General features: G+C 48.7%; 1 protein-coding gene across 1 annotated transcript in view; it reads left to right on the top strand.

Annotated features, from left to right (window-relative positions):
• Positions 1 to 17,252, top strand: part of LOC119846149 (proline-rich protein 36-like) — a 43,271-nt gene that overhangs the window by 16,197 nt on the left and 9,822 nt on the right. Inside the window, exons 2-3 of the mRNA XM_038379407.2 lie at positions 13,238 to 13,758; positions 14,928 to 14,982. Coding sequence (XP_038235335.1) covers positions 13,323 to 13,758; positions 14,928 to 14,982 — 491 coding nt within the window. The 5' untranslated portion in view covers positions 13,238 to 13,322. The remainder of the gene's footprint in view (positions 1 to 13,237; positions 13,759 to 14,927; positions 14,983 to 17,252) is intronic.

The following is a 17,252-nucleotide window of genomic DNA, read 5'->3' as shown; positions in this document are numbered from 1 at the left end:
CCTATTTCCCCCCGCCACCACCACCCTTGTGCTGACTTGGCGACAGCTTAAGGGGAAGGGGGGGGTAAATTTTGCCTGTAAAAATCCTAATTCCAAGGCCCAAAGGGATTGTTGTGATTGTCTACTCTGCCCTCCTGTACGCCACAGGCCGGAGAACTGCCCCTAAACCATGCCTAGAGCCAGAGCCATCTCTTGGGTACAGTGAATCGGGGTGATTGGCCTGTGCATTGCATGGGGAGGTGAGGCGGGCGGTGAGCAAGCAGGGTGAGGGGGCAAACGGAGGTGAACGGACAGGGGCAGGGTGTGTGAGGAGGAATCCCCCTACCAGAACCTCCCTCCTGCCTGCTGGCAGGCCCTACCAATCAGCTCCTCCCCCTCCCTCTCAGCATCTGCTGTGGATCAGATGTTTTGCAGCATCAGGAGGTGTTGACGGGGAGGGGAGAGGATTGAGGGTGCAGTGTGCTTGGGGGAGGGGGTGGAACTGGGCAGGGAAGAGGTGGGGCCCTGGGGAAGGGGTGGGGGGGCATACCCAGGGGGAGCAGATTAGAAGCTTGGCACCTGGGTGCTGCACGCCCCTAGGGTCGGCCCTGCCTAGAGCAGAGTGTTCAGAAAAATATCCAAACTTGACTTAAAAATGGTCCGTGCTAGAGATTCTACCATGAGCCTGGTAAATTGTTCCAGGGGTTAATTCCCCTCCCTGTTCAGAATCTTGGGCTTTATTTCTAGCCTGAATTGGATCGGGTAAGATCTTTCTCTGCTAGATGGAACAGCCCCTTGTCCTTTGTTCCCTGTGTGGGCACTTAGACTGTCATCAGGTCACCCTCCCTGCTTCTCTTTGCCAGACTAAGCAGATACAGTGATTGAGCCCCTTGAACCTGAGCCATGTTTTCTGATCCTTTCATCCTTCTAGCCCTTCTTGACCCCTCTCTAATTTGTCAATACCCTTCATGCATTGTGCATACCAGTGCTGGATGCCGCAATTCAGGGTAACTACACCTGTATTTCCTCCTCTAGGGGCCAGGAAGGCACCCACTCAGTTTCAGGCTCCTGACCTGTCCTGGGTGGACATACTCACCCGATGCCTTCGGACCGGCCTATTGCTAGGCTGCCCAGCAACCTGACTCTATTGTAACCTCCTCCGCAAAAGACAGGTGGCCTAAACAGCCTGTTGTCTTTCTCTTCCCAGTTAACTGCATACTTGCCACAGTTAAGCCACCACTCAGCTATTTTGAAGCAAGCACATTGTTTTCTGAAGGTAAAAGCATCAGAAATGCTGGGCAGGAAGGGACTCAAAGCTAAGTCCAGTGCTCTGCACTGAGGCAAGGCCCAGTAAACTCAGACCATCCCTGACAGGTGTTGGAGAAAATGGGTTTAAGCCAATACAATAACCTACAAGCATGCTAATAAGATCACCAGAGAGCACGCACTCACTCCCACAGGGGCTCTGATTGGGGAGTGCACCTTCAGATCCCACTCGGGGCTCTTTCTTGTGCTTACAAGCTCACCGCAGTTTTAGCTCCAGACAAGCGCACAGTGTCTTATGGGGCCTCTGTGGACTAAAATCCTTCCAACACCTCCCTAAGGACAGGGGAGGAAAAATGCTCTCCATGAACCAGAGATCATGCTCATTTACTTGGATTCAGGCTGTTTTGTCTTCTGGTCCTTGGAGAATCCAAGTATATGTGAGTCTCTCCCCTGGTGTGGATAGCTCTGGGGAGATGTTACAAGCTAAGTTAAATTGCTTAGCCCCCACCTCACTGTTCTTAGCTCCTGTAGAGCTGCACATGTTCTGCCTCCCCCAAGGAAGTATGTACAAACCCTCCCTGGTACTTAAACATTTGTAATACAATGATCTCCTGAATGACTTAATTCAGTAAAGGTTTTCCCCAAGGATATTATCACATCTGTCACACAGGGTCCTGCCAGTGTCAAACACAGGTAAAATAACCTCTCTGCTTCTACTTGAGATTTCCCTGTTTATGCATCCCATCTCATTAGTTTTTGGGGTTGCGTTCAGCTGATGAGCCACCCCCACCCCCAAGTAGTTTTCAGAGTCACTGCTCCTCAGGATAGAGTCCCCCCACCCTGTAAGGATGGCCCTAGATGTCTGTTTACCTTTAACCAGGTTAAAACCCAGATTGTTTGCTTGGACACAATTTACCAAGCGATCTGTATCAGTGACCTGTCCTCTTCCTCACTGACCACTCCTCCAATCTGAGAGTCATCTGTGATGCCTTCCCCCTCCCAGCAGCTCATTGATGAAAATGTTAACTAGCGTAGGGCCAAGACCCTGTTCCTGCAGCCCCCACTGGAAATGCACCAGTTTGATGCTCATTTCCCATTCTCAGCTACCTTTTGAGACAACCTGTTAGCCAGCTTTTTTAAAACGAGAATATTATGAAATTGATGTGACACACATTCAGTGGATTGATCAGAATGCCATACATATTCCACCAACACTACTGCCTTCATCAACCAGTCTGCTAATCTCATCAACAAAAGATATCAACTTAGTTTGACAGGATTCATTTCCCATAAACCCATGTTGCTTGGCACTAATTACATTACCCTCCTTTAGCTCTTTATTAATAGAGTCCCATATCAGCTGCTCCATTATCTTGCCTGGGATCGATGTCAGACTGACAGGCCTATAATTACTCAGGTGATCCCATTTACCCTTAAATATTGGCACAACATCAGCTTTCTTCTGGAACTTTCCAGTGCTCTGAGGCTTATTGAAAATCAGTGTTCACACTCCAGTGAGCTCCTCAGCCTGCTCTTTCAAAATTCTTGGATGTAAATTATTCAGGTCTGCTGATTAAAAAATGTCTGACTTCAGTAGCTGCTATCTAACATCCTCCTGAGAAATACTAGTGGAATGGAAAGAATGTTATCCTATGTGATGACTACATCATTTCTATTTGGGGAAATAGAACAGAAATATTTATTAGACACTTCAGCCTTTTCTGCATTATTATTATTTATTACCATTTGCATCTAGCAATGGAACAATACCACCGTTTAGGATTCTTTTTGTTTATAGATTCATAGATACTAAGGTCAGAAGGGACCGTTCTGATCATCTAGTCCGACCTCCTGCACAGCGCAGGCCACAGAATCTCACTCACCCACTCCTATGAAAAACCTCGCCTATGTCTGAGCTATTGAAGTCCTCAAATCGTGGTTTAAAGACTTCAAGGAGCAGAGAAGCCTCCCTCAAGTGACCCGTGCCCCATGCTACAGAGGAAGGCGAAAAACCTCCAGGGCCTCTCCAATCTGCCCTGGAAGAAAATTCCTTCCCGACCCCAAATATGGCAATCGGCTAAACCCTGAGCATATGGGCAAGATTCACCAGCCAGATACCCAGGAAATTTTGCCCCCACTGCTTCCCTTGGAAGGCTATTCCAAAACTTCACTCCTCTGATGGTTAGAAATCTTCGTCTAATTAAGTCTAAACTTCCCAATGACCAGTTTATATCCATTTGTTCTTGTGTCCACATTGGTGCTGAGCTGAAATAATTCCTCTCCCTCTCCGGTATTTATCCCTCTGATATATTTATAGAGAGCAATCGTATCTCCCCTGAACCTTCTTTTAGTTAGGCTAAACAAGCCTTAAGTCTCCTTTCATAAGACAAGTTTTCCATTCCTCGGATCATCCTAGTAGATCATCCTTCTCTGTACCTGCTCCAGTTTGAATTCATCCTTTTTAAACATGGGAAATTCCAAGGATGTTTTAGTGCTGGTAGCGTGAGACCTCACACCGTGAGGGAATGTCACGCTCCAACTGGGGGAAGTGTGAATCTGAGAAGATGGCTTTAAAAAAAACAAAAGCAAAATAAACCTTAATTGAATCTAGATCTGGTGATAGTGACCAGGCCACCTCCTTCCCTCCACCCACAACTCAATGATCTGAGGCTGAAGGCTCAAGATTAATCTTCACGGGGGGGTGGGGGAAGGAGGAGGAGGAAAAAGTTGCTGCTAATTTTATGTGAAATCCTAGGAGACAAGGAATAAGTAATTCCTTACCTCCTCACATCGAGAGATTTAGCTTTAGGGCTGGCTGGAAAATAAGAATTCCATAGTTTGGGAACACAGGAGGGTTTCAGCTTTGTTTTTATTCATCAGAAGAAAAGTGATCAACTTTCCTGAAAACAGGGAAGAATCATAGATTTTTAAGGTCAGAAGGGAACATTACGATGATCTAATCTCACCTGCACAATGCAGGCCACAGATTTTCACCCACCAACTTATGTCTAAGCTATTGAAGTCCTCAAATCATGGTTTAAAGACTTCAAGGAGCAGAGAATCCTCCAGCAAGTGACCCATGCCCCATGATGCAGAGGAAGGTGAAAAACCCCCATGGCTTCTGCCAATCTGCCCTGGAGGAAAATTCCTTCCCAACTCCAAATATGGCGATCAGCTAAACCCTGAGCATGTGGGCAAGACTCACCAGCCAGATACCCAGGAAAGAATTCTCTGTAGTAACTCAGATCTCACCCCATCTAACATGCCCAATGGCCTGTGATGGGATATCTACCACTAATAGTCGAAGATCAATTAATTTCCAAAATTAGGCTATCCCATCATATCCTATATATCTCCTCCATAAACTTATCAAGCTTAGTCTTGAAGCCAGAGATATGTCTTTTGCCTCCACTGCTCCCCTTGGAAGACTATTCCAGAACTTCATTCCTCTGATGGTTAGAAACCTTCACTAATTTAAGTCTAAACTTCCTGATGGCCAGTTTATATCCATTTGTTCTTGTGTCCACATTGGTACTGAACTTAAATAATTCCTCTCCCTCCCTGATATTTATCCTGCTGATAATTTATAGAGAGCAATCATATTTCCCTTCAACCTTCTTTTGGTTAGGCTAAAGAAGCCAAGCTCTGAGTCTTCTTTCATAAATCAGGTTTTCCATTCCATGGATCATCCTAGTAGCCCTTCTCTGCACTGTTCCAGTTCGAATTCATCCTTCTTAAACATGGGAGACCAGAACTGCACACAGTATTCCAGGTGATGTCTCACTAGTGCCTTGTATAATGGTACTAAAACCTCCTTATCTCTACTGGAAATACCTTGCCTGATGCATCCCAAGACTGCAGTAGCTTTTTTCACGGCCATATCACATTGGCAGCTCATAGTCATCCTATGATCAACCAATACTCCAAGGTCCTTCTCCTCCTCCATTACTTCTAATTGATGCGTCCCCAGTTTATAACAGAAATTCTTGTTAATCCCTAAATGCATAACCTTACACTTCTCACTATTAAATTTCATACTATTACTATTACTCCAGTTTACAAGGTCATCCAGATCTTCCTGTATGATATCCTAGTCCTTCTCTATATTGGCAATACCTCACAGCTTTGTGTCATCCGCAAACTTTATTAGCACATTCCTGCTGTGTGCGCCAAGGTCAGTAATAAAAAGATTGGTCCCAAAACCGATCCTTGAGAAACTCCATTGGTAACCTCCTTCAAGCCTGACAGTTCACCTTTCAGTGTGACTCACTGTAGTCTCCCCTTTAACCAGTTCCTTATCCATCTTTCAATTTTCATGTTGATCCCCATCTTTTCCAATTTAGCTGCTAATTCTCCATGTGGAACCATATCAAATGCCTTATTGAAATTGAGGTAAACTAGATCCACTGCATTTCCTTTGTCTAAAAAAATCTGTTACCTTCTCAAAGGAGATCAGGTTGCTTTGACACGATCTATCTTTTGTAAAGCTATGTTGTATTTTGTCCCAATTACCATTGACATCAATGTCCTTAACTATTTTCTCCTTCAAAATTTTTTCCAAGGCCTTGCATACTACACATGTCAAACTAACAGGTCTGTAGTTAACCAGATCACTTTTTTTACTTTCTTTAAAATAGGAACTATGTTAGCAATTCTCCAGTCATGTGGTACAACCCCTGAGTTTACAGATTGATTAAAAATTCTTGCTAGTGGGCTTGCAATTTCATGTGCCAGCTCCTTTAATATTCTTGGAGGAAGATTATCCGGGCCCCCTGATTTAGTCCCATTAAACTGTTCAAGTTTGGCTTCTACCTTGGATGTGGTAATATCCACCACCATATCCTCATTCCCATTTGTCGTCCTACCATTATCCCTAAGCTCCTCCATAACCTCGTTAAAGACTAAGGCAAAGTATTTAGATATTGGGCCATGCCTAGATTATCCTTAACCTCCACTCAATCCTCAGTGTTAAGCGGTCCCACTTCTTCTTTATTTATTTTCTTCTTATGTGTATGGCTATAGAACCTTTTACTATTGGTTTTAATTCCCTTTGCAAGGTCCAACTGTACATGGCTTTTGGCTTTTCTCACTTTTATCCCTACATGTGCTGACCTCAGTAAGGTAGCTTTCCTTGCTGATCCCTCCCATCTTCCACTCCTTGTAGGTTTTCTGCTTTTTCTTAATCACCACCTCTCTGAGATGCTTGTTCATCCAGCTGGGTCTACAACCCCTGCCTATGAATTTTTCCCCTTTCTTGGGATGCAGGCTTCCGATAGCTTCTCAGCTTTGACTTGAAGTAATTCCAGGCCTCCTCCACCTTTAGATCCACAAGTTTTTCAGTCCAATCCATTTCCCTAACTAATTTCCTTAATTTTTTAAAGTTAGCCTTTTTGAAATCAAAAACCCTAGTCAGATCTATTTTTGTTTATCCTTCCATTTAGTTTGAACTGAATTAGCTCATGATTGCTTGAACCAAGGTTGTCCCCTACAACCATTTCTTCTATAAGGTCCTCACTACTCACCAAAACCAAATCTAAAATGGCATCCCCTCGTTGGTTCAGCAACTACTTGGTGAAGGAATCCATCAGCTATTGCATCCAGGAATATCTGAGCCCTATTTATTACTACTAGCACTTGTCCTCCAGTCTACATCTTGGAAGTTGGTCTCCTATGATCACACGATTCCCATTAGTATTTACTTCTTTAAAAACATTAGAGGTCTCTATCCATATCCAGATCGGATCCCGGCAGTCTATAGCACACCCCAAGCACTCTCCCAGGGGAGGGTCTGGTAGCTTTCTTCCCCAGTGTGGGATGTCGGAGACCCAGTGTCAGGCCTCTGCTCCAAATCAGGCAGAGCAGGATTCCCACATCCCAAAAGAGTGCCCTACCCACTGGAGTACATTGGGAAGAGTCCATCCTGGGCCTGAGAAACCTTCCCAACCAAATTTTCATCAAACCTGATCCATTCCTGCGACACTTCAGGTTGGATGAATCTTCATTTTCCAACATGTCGCCTGGGAAAAATCCCCCAGCTCTGACCCTGCCGAGCTACATCTACAGGGCACTGTCTCCGTTCCAGTCTTGCACAGAGTTCGGCACCCTATTAAAAACACACGCCTTTTCTTTGCAGCGAACACAACTTAAATGTTCACAACTGGAGAGCTAAAGTGAAGTGACTGACTAAATATGGATTTGGGGCCCCATTGGTAGAACTGGCTGGATCCTCTTCACTGATGCTAGGGACATGAAGGCCTTGCTGGACTTGATCAGATTGGAGATCTAGGGTTGCCAACCCTCCTGGTTTGGCTGGGAGTCTCCCAGAATTGGGCTCTATCTCCCAGAGGCTACTGAAGCCAAACGGGGAGGGGTTTTTTTAGGTGCTAAAAGTCCAGCAGGGCTAAGGCAGGCTCCCTGAAGCGGCCAGCATGTCCCTGCAGCCCCTGCGGTGGGTCCAGGGGTCTCCGTGCTGACTGCACCCTGAGCACTGACTCCAACTCCCATTGGCCAGGAATTACAGCCAATGGGAGCTGTGGGGGTGATGCCTGCAGGCAGGGGCAGTGTGTGGAGCCCCCCTCCCAGGGGCCACATGGACTTACTGGCTGCTTCCAGGAGTGGTACACAGAGGGGGCAGCACGTGAAGTCTTTGTCCCGCTTAACTCTGGTGGCTCCTGGGTGGCAAAGCACGGGGATTTAGGCAGGCTCTGTCCCCACAGCTCCCATTGGCTGCGGTTCCAGCCAGGGACATGCTGGTGGTTCTGGGAGCAGTGTAGGGCCAGGGCAGGTAGGGAGCCTGCCTTAGCCCCACTGCACCCCCCCACTGAGGTAAGCACTGCCTGGCTGGAGCCCCATCCCCATCTCTGAGCCACCTCACAGAGCCAGCACCCCAAACCCTCTCACACGCCACAGCCCCACACCTCCTCCCACACTCCAATCTCCTCCCCTAGCACCGAGCACGCTCCAGCACCCAATCGCCCCCAAGCTTGAACCCCTCAGCCCCAGCCCAGAGCCTGCACCCCAACCCCATGCTCCAATCTTGTGAAACTGAGTGAGGGTGGGGGGGAGCGAGCAATGGAGGGTGCAGGGCAGGACAAGGGTGTTGGGTTTGTGTGATTAGACAGTTGGAGGTTTATAGTGTCCAGTATCTGGCCTCCAGCTCCCTCAGAGGAACTTGTAAGAAGTGAGCCCTGCAGCGGCAGGTGTGGGGGTAATCTTACCTCTCCTCCCCCAACCCCCACTGATCCCTACTAGTTGGATTGTGTTAAGTCCCAAGCAGGAGGTTCAACATCCTTCCATAATGTGTTGGCATTAATGAACTCTGGATCTACTCGCCCATTTAAATATCTGCTCCCACTTTTGAATCTCACCAAATTCTTGGCCAGAATGAATTCCGGTGGCCAGCTGCAGTTCCCAGGAATTTCAGTGGGGTTTGCGTGTGTTGTGATCTCTGTGCATGCCCTGCAAATTGTTGGCTGCTTGCCTTGAAACTGATTAGCCAGTCTGGGCATCCAGATCACAAAAATTCTTGGCCTGAGGTCCTCAGTGCATAAAGTAGGGTAAGAACAGAATTAATTGAGGTAAACGCCTCCCCACCATCAGAGTGGCATTCCTCTGGGCCAGGCCATGCTGGGCAGAAAGCTGTGGCTTTGAATCACATTATGTTAACTCAGGCAGCCTGTGGGGCAGTGGAGAATGCTGGACTGTCTATCCACAGTGTACCACTCTCCTTCCTGAACCAAATACACTGCTCCAAGTGGTGCCATGTAAACATGCTCCATTGAAATAACCTGTTCAGGGGCAGCTTTTGTGCAGACAGGGTGAGGTGATGCAGGCTAGGCTGTAAACAGGTTGTGTCCTGGCCTAAGCCGCCAACATACCTCCAAACATGCTAGCCAGTGTCTTGACTTGGCTTTTCAATATTAAGTGAACTTTTGTGTTAACGCAATTGAGACCCACCCCTGACTCAAGACCTTCTCTGGATAACAGGGTTGCAACACTTGCAATTTGATTGCAAGGCTTTGTGACAACTGGCGTTGCTTAAAACCTCAGCTAGTGGCCTCGGGTGCAAATATCAGCTCTCATTTATAGCCAGTTTCTAGCGGTCATGCTTCTAAGCTCTTCTCTGTCATGAGGGCTGCATAGGGTTGCCAGGCATCCAGTTTTTGACCAGAACGCTCGGTCTAAAAGGGACCCTGGTGTCTCCAGTCAGCATTGCTGACCAGGCTGTTAAAAGTCCAATTGGTGGCACAGCGGGGCTAAGGCAGGCTCCCTGTCCTGACACCACACAGCTCCCAGAAGTAGCCGGCATGTCCCTACGGCTCATAGGCAGAGGGGCAATCAGGGAAGCTCCATGTGCTGCTCCTGCCCGCCAGCGCTGGCTCCACAACTCCCATTGGCCAGGAATCGCAGCCAATGGGAGGTGTTGGGGTGGTGCCTGAGGGTGCGAGCAGTATGCAGAGCCCCCTGGCTCTGGCACCTAGGAGCTGGACACACCAGCCACTTCTGGGAGCCACGTGGAGTCAGGTCAGGGAGCCTGCCTTAGTCCCGCTCTGCCACCAACCGGGAGCCTCTTGAGCACTGCCCAGCTGAAGCCTGCACCCCCAAGCCCCTCATCCCTGGCCCCATCTGGCAGCCTGCACCACCTGCCCCAGCCCAGTGACAGTGAGTGAAGATGTAGGGGGGTGGAGTGAGTGTGGGTGGGGCTATGGTGGAAGGGGCAGGGCTGTTCAGTTTTGTGCAATTTAGAAAGTTGGCAACCCTAGCACTACAGGCTCCAACTAGAAGACCCAGATCCCTCACATGCGTGAATTCTTAAGCTGATCATCTGATTTCTGCACACTTGGGCTTGGCAACACTGATTTAGATCTGATATTGGCATATTTGGGGCCAGCATCGGACCTTTAAATGCCAGTTTAGATACAGCAGGAAACCACCTGGGATTCAGGGCCTGAAATACTCTTCTCCAGGCCTTTTCAAATCAGATCTCCCCATTTTTGCCCCCCGATGATTAAGAAGCTCCGGCTGTGACAGCTTAGTTTGCTCGTGACTGGATGGGGTCCAGCACGGCTCATCTCCTGGGTGGTTATTTCCTCTTGAATGTGAGTCTGAGCTCCTGGCTGAAAGCTGTGATCATGGAGGGGTGGGTGGTTGGGGGTGGGTGTGTGTGTGTGTGTATGCACGCGCTGTGAAGACCAGCTGGCTGAGCGTCCACGAAACACTGGTGAGAACTGAGCAGCCCAGGTGCAAATAGGAAACAAGCTCCCTGCCTGTACAATAAAGATTTTTCTATTATGTAACTGCTTTTGCTCTAGTGTATTCTAGCCACTTAGTAGAATTAATAGCTCCAGCGTTTTCCGGGGAGATACAGAATAGATGGTAAGCACAAGGGCTTGTGGATTTCCCTGTCAGCATTGGACCCCGAAGCTATCAGAGTTGCATCCCAGGGGATTTGGGTTCCCTTTAAATCCAAGGGGATTTAGGGAATTGAGTCATTCTGGGAAAAATCTCTCAATCCAAGCAGGTTGGACTAAGGCATATTCCCAGCTAGCTATGGACTGGCTGTGTGGTTCAGGGGAAATCTCCACCCTGGCAGTGCCTTGGTTTCCCCAGCTGTGAAATAGGGCTGAAGCTGGCCTGTTTTGCAGGTGATGGGGTATGAGGCTAAATTTCATTCAATCTGTAAAATGCTCGGTGTCTCGGGTAAACTGTCAGGCTCGAGGGAGGTTACCAGCAGAGTTCCTCGGGGATCCATTTGGGGACCAATCTGATTTAATCTTTTTATTACTGACCTTGGCACAAAAAGCAGGAATGTGCTAATAAAGTCTGCAGATGACACGAAGCTGGGAGGTATTGCCAATACAGAGAGGGACTGGGATATCCTACAGGAAGATCTGGATGTCCTTGTAAACTGGAGTAATAGTAATAGGATGAAATTTAATAGTGAAAAGTGCAAGGTTATGCATTTAGGGATTAATAACAAGAATTTTAGTTATAAGCTGGGGACGCATCAATTGGAAGTAACAGAGGAGTAGAAGGACCTCTGAGTATTGGTTGATCACAGGATGACTATGAGCCGCCAATGTGATATGGCCATGAAAAAAGCTAATGCGGTCTTGGGATGCATCAGGCGAGGTATTTCCAGTAGAGATAAGGAGGTGTTAATACTGTTATACAAGGCACTGGTGAGACCTCATCTGGAATATTGTGTGCAATTCTGGTCTCCCATGTGTTACAATCATACCCTTTAAGGTCAGAAGGGACCATTATGATAGTCTAGTCTGACCTCCTGCACAATGCAGGCCATGGAATCTCACCCACCAACTTCTGTAACAAACCTCTAACCTATGTCTGAGCTATTGAAGTCCTCAAATCGTGGTTTAAAGACTTCAAGGTGCAGAGAATCCTCCAGCAAGTGACCTGTGCCCCATGCTACAGAGGAAGGCAAAAAAGAAGGATGAATTCAAACTGGAATAGGTACAGAGAAGGGCTACTAGGATGATCTGAGGAATGGAAAACCTGTCTTTTTTGAAAGGAGACTCAAAGAGCTTGGCTTCTTTAGCCTAACCAAAAGAAGGTTGAGGGAAGATATGATTGCTCTCTATAAATATATCAGAGGAATAAATACCAGGGAGGGAGAGGAATTATTTAAGCTTAGTACCAATTTGGACACTAGAACAAATGGATATAAACTGGCCATCAGGAAGTTTAGACTTAGACGAAGATTTCTAACCATCAGAGGAGTGAAGTTCTGGAATAGCCTTCCAAGGGAAGCAGTAGGGGCAAAAGACCTATCTGGCTTCAAGATTATGCTTGACAAGTTTATGGAGGAGATGGTATAATGGGAATCAATGAATTGCCAAAATCACGTTATCTTTGACTATTAGTGGTAAATAGGCCCAATGGCCTGTGATGGGATGCTAGATGGGGTGGGATCTGAGTTGTTACAGAGAATTCTTTCCTGGGTGTCTGGCTGGTGAGTCTTGCCCACATGCTCAGGGTTTAGCTGATTGCCATATTTGGGGTCGGGAAGGAATTTTCCTCCAGGACAGATTGGCAGAGGCCCTTGGGGTTTTTTTGCCTTCCCCTGCAGCATGGGGCACAAGTCACTTGCTGGAGGATTCTCTGCACTTTGAAGTCTTTAAACCATGAAATGAGGACTTCAATAGCTCAGACATAGGTGAGAAGTTTATTGCAGGAGTGGGTGGGTGAGATTCTGTGGCCTGTGTTGTACAGGAGGTCAGACTAGATGATCATAACAGTCCCTTCTGTCCGTAAAGTCAGAGTCCAGAGCTCCAAAAGAGTGGGAACCCTTTCTGTGTGGAGGGGCAGGCAGTTGACATCCACTGCTGCAGAATTTAACTTTGTTTTAAGTTAAACTTGTGCTTAAGGCTGTAAGTCTTTCCCAATGCAGCACTGCCTTCCTGAACCTGCAGGCAGCTCTGTGCTGCTTCTGCTGCTCATGGTTCTACCTAACCATGGGGACCTGTATGGGCTCTAGTCAGTTTCATGGCTGCTCTGTCTATGGGCACCCATGAAAGTACCAGCACTGTCTGTTTTGTGCCCCTTGGCAAGGCTGAGCAAGAGGACGATGCCAGGGCTGGAGCTATTCATGGGGTAGGGGGGAGGTAGGGGAAAGACACTCTAAGATTGGGGGAGGGGATAAGACACCCCACTGTTAAGGGGCCTGGTGGAGGAGAGCCCCCTCTTCCTGGTGCTTGGAATGCTTCATAGGCTACTAGCCAGAGATGGCCAGGGAAGATGTGATCAATGGACAAAGCATGAGGATGGGCCTTTCCCATCAGGTCTCGGGAAGTCAGGGCTTCTAACTTGGTGTGCTACGGAGGCACTGATGTTTCAGCTCTGCCCCTGGATAGTAGAGATTTCCCTCCTGGACCCTACTCTGCCTCCCCCACCTCCAGGCAAAGCTTTAGTTGGAGGTGCTGCAGAGTGGGGCGGAATTGGTCCCTCTCCGATTAATGTCTGTCTCTTTCAGTCCTAGCTCGGAGGCAAAGGAGGATTTGGCTGTTCTCCATCATCTCGGAGGGAGCAGACGGCCTGCCCAGCACCTGGGTGACAAGATGGATGGCAAAGCTACTGCCAATGGCCCCCCCCCTCCCCAGACCAATGGCACAGCAACTGCTGGGAAAGGGGCGGCAGCAGCTGGCCAGCCTGCAGCAAAATCCAAGCCTGCCAAGAACGCTGTGAGATCAGCCCCCATCTCTGGAGCTAGGCGACCTGCGACCATCCACACCCATCCCCCCACGGCCCCGTGTGGCGGCTCCAAGCTGCTCAGCAATGGGGTGCCCCCGAGGGCCGAAGCCTCGCAGAGGAAGCCACTGGCAGCAGCATCAGCACCCAAAGCTGGTGCTGCCTCTGCCAAGCCCACTCCGGCCAAAGCGGTGGCCAGGAAGTCACCGGGCGAGAGTGGGGCAAAGCCTCCAGAGAAGGCTGGGCCGGGCAAGGCCGGGCAGCTGAAGGCCGTGAGGAAGACACCAGTCCCAACTATGGCCTTGGGTATGTTCCTTAACTTCCTGCCAACACCAGGCCTGGCTGGGCGGGTGGTAGGATAGCTAACCCTCCAGAATTGTCCTGGAGTCTCCAGTAATTTAAAGATTAATCTTTAATTAAAGATTGTCATGTGATGAAACCTCCAGGAATACGTCCAACCCAAATTGGCAACCCTGGTGGGTGGCACCAGGCTGGGATCCCTGGGTCCTACAGGTGCCTTAGGCCTGTTCCTCAGCCCCTTGTCCTACACCAGGGCGGTTCAGTCCTGATCTGGGGAGAGCTCGATGCAGAAAGTCCCCTGTGGGCTGATACAAGGCTGTAAGGAAATTGGGGGGAGGAAGGCTGGAAGGGGGGCTCTTACTATGGCTCTATAGTAAAGGGGGGAGGGGCATGCTGAGCTGTGATCGGAACCCCCCAAATAAAACAGCTGGCAGGGCTCTGACAGACTGGGGTGGGGGGTTGGTGTTGCTGATAAGGGAGCCAGGCTGTGGCATCCTGTCCACTGCAGGGGCAGGGCAATGCCATGCTATGGCACAATAGGTACAGCACTTAGCGGGGGAGGGTCCCCTTAGTCTCTCTCCCTCCCATACACACCCTGACCTGGCTTGTGGGAGTGGGATAGAACCCCTGGCTTCCCCTGCACTAGTGATAGCTAGAGTGGTTGAGAGGCCCTGTTTGCAGCAAGTGTGGCAGATCATAGTCCCCGTTCCTAGCGGGCCATATGCCCGTCCTCCCACTGTCATGGGGTTCGGCCCCTCTGCCAAAGAGGCCAGTCTTAGGAGAGGCCAAAGCTAAATCCCATTCCAGGGAGGGTGGCGCAACTGCATTGGTGAGGAAGCTGGCACTGCCCCCTCCTGTGTGCCCTGACTTCTTGGATCCCAGAGCTGGGAATAGAACCCAGGAGTCCTGTTGCCCTGGTACTAACCTACCTGCCCAGAACTATGGGCAGCCCCTCCAGCTTCTTACACTAGACTTCAGGGCTAAACTCCAGAGCTGTCAGCCTGTGCTCTCTGCACCCACATCCATCCCTGTGGAACTGGAATGCAGCCTGTGCTCTCCGTGACACCCTCCCCCCCCTCCATGTCCATCCCTGTGATATTGGAACAGTTGCCTCGTCAGTAACCTCAGATCTCCTGGCGCTGAAGCTGTCTGTCTCTCTCTCTCCCTGTTTCTAGTCCCAAAGTTGGCCTCAGTGAAGCCTGAGAAACCAGAATCTGCCAACCCTTCCAGGTATGGTATGAAGTTGCCTGCTGGCTGCTCTTGATATTATGGGGACAGATGTGGGAGGGGCTGGGTAAAGAGCCTGCCCCAGGATACCCAGCAGGGGGCACATGGTGGTGCTGGGAAGGCTGTCATTTGATGGGGTCTGGATGAGATTTCCATGTGGGATGGCTCCTGACCAGGCAAGGCACTGCCCTTGGAACCCCCAGCCCGCCTGGAGCAGCAGGCAGTGGCAAATGCCATGACCCACGTGCAGGGTGTGTGTGGTACCTGATCTAATGTGATCAGATGCAATCACACTAATAACGGCATGAGAAGGGTGGGTAGCAGGAGTCACTGATCTAGGGGAACTTCCAGAGAAAAACAATCCCAGATCAGAGGCAGCACCTGGGAGAGCCTGAGATGAGACGGAAACAGACTCTGTGTTAGAAAATTCAGAAAGTTTTCTTTCTCATTAGTGTGTGGTGGGATGTTCGCTGGCAGTATGTTGTTCAGCCACTAGATGTCCTGGAGCTGCATAGCATTCCAGTCAGGGAGTGGTCCCTGGTAAACAGAGACAGAAGTGGGACACGAGCTAAGTGGAGGCTTGTCTGTGGCTCAGTAAATGCTTCCTGTTGCAGATGGACTGTGGTTCTGCATATCATGAGACAGAAATATCCCAATGGCCCTCAGGGGGGAGGAGACTTCTGGTAGAAGATGGCTCTTTAATCTAGCAGCCGAAGTCCGAATGAGATCAATGAAGTTGAAGCTGGCCAAATTCAGATTAGAAATAGTGTGAATTTTTAGCCCTGAGAATGCTGTGGGGGATTCTCCATCCCTCTAAATTGAGCCTGGATGTCTTTCTACAAGAGATGTGTTGGCTCAGACAGATGTGAACCTGCCTGATGCACAAAGCACCAGGTGGCTTGTCTGCCTATGTTTGTTGTAGCGTATGGGAACTAGGCTGTGTCCCCTTTGGACTACTGGCCCCCATGTTTTGAAAGCTGTCAGAACCTGTCCAAGCAGCAGGCCGTAGGTGACTAGGCCTGGCCTGTTTTGTGCATAGTTGGGAAACAGGCTTATCTGGGACCCAGCGGTGGCTTTTTTTCCTGTTATGTAACTAACCAAAGAGACGACAAGAAATAGCTACTGCTTTTCTTCATGGAAGGCTAGAGGAGACCCCTGGGCTCATGTTCTGCACAATACAGGACTCCCATGACTTGGGAGCTGTGGCTGAACTAGAGTGGCCTTAAAAAAAATCTATCTCCAGGCTTGATTAGTCTTAAAAGACATCCAGTGATGGAGAAACCACCACACCTCTTGGGAAGCTGTACCAATGGTTCATCACCCTCACTTAAAGTCCATTAACCCATTCTGGTCTAGCGGGTGACGGGAAAGCCGTAGACATGATTGTATCTTGATTTTTAGTGAGGCTTTTGACACGGTCCCATGTGATCCCCTCTCATAAGCAAACTAGGGAAAGGTGGGTGCGCAACTGGTCATACTTGGAGTAGTTCCAGTGGTGTGGTGTCCTGCAGGGGTTAGTTTTGGGTCTGGTACTAATCAGTATTTTCATTAATGATTTGGATCATGGAGAGGAGGGTAAGTTTATAAATGTGCACATGACACCAAACGGGGGGTTACAGGCACTTTGGAGGAGGGGATTAGAGTCTGAAATGACTGACAAATTGGAGGATTGGTCTGAATTCAACAAGATGAAATTCAGTAAAGACACATGCAAAGTACTTCATTTAGGAAGGAAAAATCGAATGCCCATCTACAAAATGAAGAATAACTGGCTAGGTGGTCATCCTGCTGTAAAGGATCTGGGGCTTATAGAGGACAAGTCAACAATATTGCAAAAAAGGCTAATGTAATACTGGTGTGTACGAACAGGAGCGTCGTATGTAACTGTCCAGCTCTGCTCAGCACTGGGGAGGCCTCAGCTGGAGTCCTGTGTCCAGTTCTGGGTGTTGCACTTTAGGGAAGATGTAGACAAATTAGAATCCAGAGAAGAGCAACACAAATGATCAAAGGGTTAGAAAGCCTGACCTGTGCAGAAAGGCTGAAAACCTGGACATGTTTAGTCTGGGAAGAAAACTGAGGGGGAACCAGACAGTGGTCTTCAAGTACATGAAGGGCTGTTAGAGAGAGGACTGGGATCAATCGTTCTCCATGTCCACTGAAGGTAGGATGAGAAGTAATGGGCTTAATCTGCAGCAAGTGAGATTTAGGTTAGATATTAGGAAAAACTTAACTATGCTGAACAATTAGATTAAAGATCTGGAACAGGCTTCCAA

This window comes from Dermochelys coriacea, chromosome 20, assembly GCF_009764565.3.
Source record: "Dermochelys coriacea isolate rDerCor1 chromosome 20, rDerCor1.pri.v4, whole genome shotgun sequence".
Classification (NCBI taxonomy): Eukaryota; Metazoa; Chordata; order Testudines; family Dermochelyidae; genus Dermochelys; species Dermochelys coriacea.
The sequence above is the reverse complement of the archived record's forward strand: the minus strand, read 5'-3'. Positions and strand labels throughout refer to the sequence as shown.